Below are 3,822 nucleotides of genomic sequence, written 5' to 3'. Positions count from 1 at the left end.
AGACAAGGATAGGTCACTACGAGTTTTTGGTGATGCCATTTGCCTTGACAAATACGAGTTCTATAACCTTACTTGGGAAAGTTTGCAATTGATTATTTTAATGATATCCTGGTATTCAGCTCTTCTGTAGAGGAACATGAGGTGCATGTGCAAAGTCTTTTACAACTTTTGAGGGATAACAAGCTCTATTCGAAGTTATCAAAGTGCGAGTACTTTTTAGAGGAGATTGGATGTCTCGGGCATTTGATTTCAGTACATGGAGTGAGAGCTTATCCTGCAAAGATTTAGGCCATGGTTGATTGGCTTATACCTTCAACAATGCCTGATCTCCATAGTTTCCTTGGTATGGCTAGAGTTTTTTGATGATTTGTGAAGGACTTTTCAGGGATAGCAGCCCCTTTGACTGATCTTCTCCAGAACACATCTAAACGTGCTACTATTCATGGTTGGGATGAGAAGTGTGAAGTGGCATTTCAATATTGGAAGTAGTGTTGTATCTCTGCTCCAGTGTTGAAGATTTTTGATCCTGAAAAGCCTCTTGTGGTCGAGATAGATGCAAGTGACATTGCTATTAGAGCCATATTGCTTCAAGTTGGGCATCCTTTTGTGTACATGAGCCATAAGTTTGATGCCATATAGTGGAATTGGCCTACTTGAGACAAGGAGTTGTATGCTGTGATTGCTATTGTGAAGGAATGGCAATATTATCTGTATGGATTGGACTTCTATGTGGATTCAGACCATTAGTCTCTCCAATATTTCAGTCGACAAAAGGATCTTCGAGGCCGCCTTGCTCGTTGGCAAGAGTTCTTATAGGAAATGTCTGTTAAGATTCAGTACAAGCATGGAGGTGACAATAAGGTGGCTGATGCATTATCCAGGATGGTAAATTCTATCTCGTTCATGAAGCTATCCAACGTTCTCTTGGATGAGCTTAAGAAGTTTGCTGACTTCGACTCCTTTATCACTAATATTCATGCGAAGGTTTTATTGAGGGATGCCTCTATGGATTTGAAGGGTGACAAGTTTGAGTCATTTGAAATTTGAGATGGAATCCTAGTGAAGAAGGGACATGTAGTGGTTCCTCGTGTTGACAAACTCATCAAATGGATTTTTGTTGAGTGTCATGATGTGTCAAATGCTGGGCATCCGGGGGTATTGAGAACGTATATGTTGGTGAAGAGGCATTTCTTTTGGCTTGGGATGAAGTCAAATGTTGAAAAGCACGTACGTGGTTGTTTGACTTGCCAGGTGGTCAAAGTTGATCATCAGAAGCTCTCTGGCCTCTATCATCCTTTACGTGTATCTGAGAATAAGTGGGATAGCATCTTGATGGACTTTATCACTAGTTTGCCCAAAACCTTTCAAGGAAATGATGCTATTTGGGTTGTTGTGGATCATTTGATGAAGATGGCTCGGTTCTTCCCCGTGAAGACGACGATCAAAGCTTCTGAACTTGCTCAGCTGTTTGTAGACTGGTTATTCAGTCTCTATGGTTTGCTAGGTGACATTGTGAGTGATCGGGATCCCAAGTTCACGTCCAAGTTTTGGCAAATGGTCTTTGAGAAGTTAGAGACTAAGCTGAGTATGAGTAGTGGTGAGCATCCACAATTTGATGGGCAGATAGAGTGCATGAATCAGCTATTAGAAGATATGCTAAGGTCTTTTGTGGGAAACTTAACTCAACAGGGAGTATGGGAAAAGTACTTGCCTTTGCTTCAGTTTACTCACAATAGTGCTCATCAATCAACTATTGGCATGTCTCCCTTTATGGCGATGTATGGCTATGAGCCTAGGTCTCTTGTGAGTTTGAATTTGGCTTTGGTTCGGGTACCTCATACTTGTGATTTCCTAGAGGATATGCAAGACCAGTTTGAGTTGGCAAAATTGAACATAAGACAAACTCAAGAGCGAGATAAAAGATTGGCTAATGAGCATCGTCGTCATCAAGAGTACAAAGTTGGTGACAAGGTTTTCCTTAAGTTGTCGGATGCACAACAGTCTCTGAAAGGAGGTGGCAGTGCTAAGTTGTGTCCACAGTATTGTGGGCCTTGGACAATTTTACAGGGTATGGGCGATCTTGCATACACTTTGGACTTGCCAGCTAGTTTGAAGATTCATCCAACATTCCATGTGAGCAAGCTTAAAGCGTGCTTGCACTCTGGTGATGTCATGGATTAATCCATCATCCAAGTCCCAAAGATTGATGTAGAGAAGGCTGGTCTAGCCAATATTCTTGCTCAAAGATTGGTGAAAATACGCCAGAAGATAACTAGGGAGTTGTTAGTTCAATGGAATGGTTATTCCATGGACAAAGCTACATGGGAAGTTGAGGACAACGTGAAGAGAGTGTTTCCGAGTTTTGGTTATGACTTGGATGCCATTCCTGAGGAAGGGGAGAATTGAATTCTATAACTGTATTGCTATATGATTAGAGCCATTTGTTCTATTCTCATCCTCTTGTTTCCATGACCGTATTGTCATGTGAGAAAGCTATATTGCTTTCTTTCTTTTGTGGCCGTTTGTTGCAATGTTGGTGTTGCCATTTGCACGTCTTTTCTCCATGGCCGTATTGCTTTGGACTCCTTTCATGTGAGGCTGGTTTAGCTTCTCAAGGCTGCCGTATGTGGCTGGGTTATGAGGGAGGGGAGAATGACCACGAACCATGGGAATATTCTACAGAATATTCCCATGGCCTATGGCTGTAACACCTTAAGGGTTGGGAGGTTGGCCTAGGGTTCACTCTTTTGTTCATTTCAATACTCAAGTGAACAAGTGACACCGTGAGCCTGAGCTTCCACACCAGATCTTAAGCTCAGCATTTTTCCAGTTTGTGGATGAAATGCAGTGTCTCCAGCCAATGCCACAGATGCCGATACAACAAGATTTTGCGAGGCTTTTCCACGATGAGCAGATGAGTGTTTTTATGCAAGATGGAGTTTAGGCTATGATCAATGCCATTATCTACCAGCCCCTTGATGCGAAGCTCACAAAAATCTAGAGCGACATTCTCTAGCTTAAGAGGAGCATTCAAGGTATGGCTTTCTAGGGATTTGTATGTACAGAGACTCAGTGCATGAACAAGGAACTCTCCAAGGAGAATGCAGAGCTTCACAACAAGATTTGACAGCTTAAAGCAGAGCAGCAACCCGTTGTCATGGATGATGACAACGGGAGTCATCACAACGACGATGACGATGAGTTCCAATGGAAACTCAACAAGTTCAAGAGTGAGCTCTTTGAAGTCGCAACAGCAACGAAACAGCCTGATGCAATGGAGTAGTGAGAGCTTTGAGACGAAACTCAACTCAGTTGTGGGAGAAAAGTGGAGCAAAGGAAATCAACCTTGCATTTAGAAGCATCATCCTAAGTCTTGAGACTCAAACCTGGAGACTCAGGAATAGGAAGAAGTGGCAGTTGCCACCACATAGGACTATTTAAGGGGGTGAGTTAGCACTCAAATCGTATCCCTATCTCTTTTGTATTCTAGCCTTCCATCATCAATGCACGTCCACATGCTCAAAATCTAGAGTACTCAAGCGATGCTAAGCCTATCCTTACTCATGACTTTGCTCATGAGCCTTCTTGGGGATCAAAGGTTTCAGGTTAGTTCTTAATTTAATTGTGTGTTTGGAAGCTTGTGTCCAGTGTGAGAATTTGCAGCAGCAGCAAGTACAAGCAATGATATCAACAAGGCCCTTTATTTTTCCTATAATGATAGCAGTAACATCTTCAACAAATTCTCTCTCATATCTGCATATAGACGTCTAGCAGCAACAATCCTTACCAATTTTCAGATCTAGAGCATATTCACCCTCCCCC

General features: G+C 42.3%; 1 protein-coding gene across 1 annotated transcript; it reads left to right on the top strand.

Moving 5' to 3' along the window:
- The first annotated feature begins 819 nt into the window (after positions 1-819).
- On the top strand, positions 820-2,944 carry LOC112343134. Its single transcript, XM_024666110.1, has 6 exons — positions 820-984; positions 1,252-1,302; positions 1,411-1,830; positions 2,002-2,133; positions 2,608-2,718; positions 2,849-2,944. Exons 1-6 carry the CDS (start codon positions 820-822, stop codon positions 2,942-2,944), a joined length of 975 nt encoding a protein of 324 aa, XP_024521878.1.
- Positions 2,945-3,822: the final 878 nt, after the last annotated feature.

This window comes from Selaginella moellendorffii, unplaced genomic scaffold, assembly GCF_000143415.4.
Source record: "Selaginella moellendorffii unplaced genomic scaffold, v1.0 SELMOscaffold_135, whole genome shotgun sequence".
Taxonomy (NCBI): Eukaryota; Viridiplantae; Streptophyta; class Lycopodiopsida; order Selaginellales; family Selaginellaceae; genus Selaginella; species Selaginella moellendorffii.
This window is presented reverse-complemented; position numbering and strand designations above follow the sequence as displayed.

Coding starts and splice junctions, on each gene's coding strand:
- LOC112343134 (XM_024666110.1), top strand. CDS start 820: ATGTCTGTTAAGATTCAGTACAAGCATGGAGGTGACAATAAGGTGGCT. Junction 985..1,251: donor TCACTAATATTCATGCGAAG/GTTTTATTGAGG, acceptor TTGACTTGCCAG/GTGGTCAAAGTTGATCATCA. Junction 2,134..2,607: donor AGATTCATCCAACATTCCAT/GTGAGCAAGCTT, acceptor AGGCTGGTTTAG/CTTCTCAAGGCTGCCGTATG.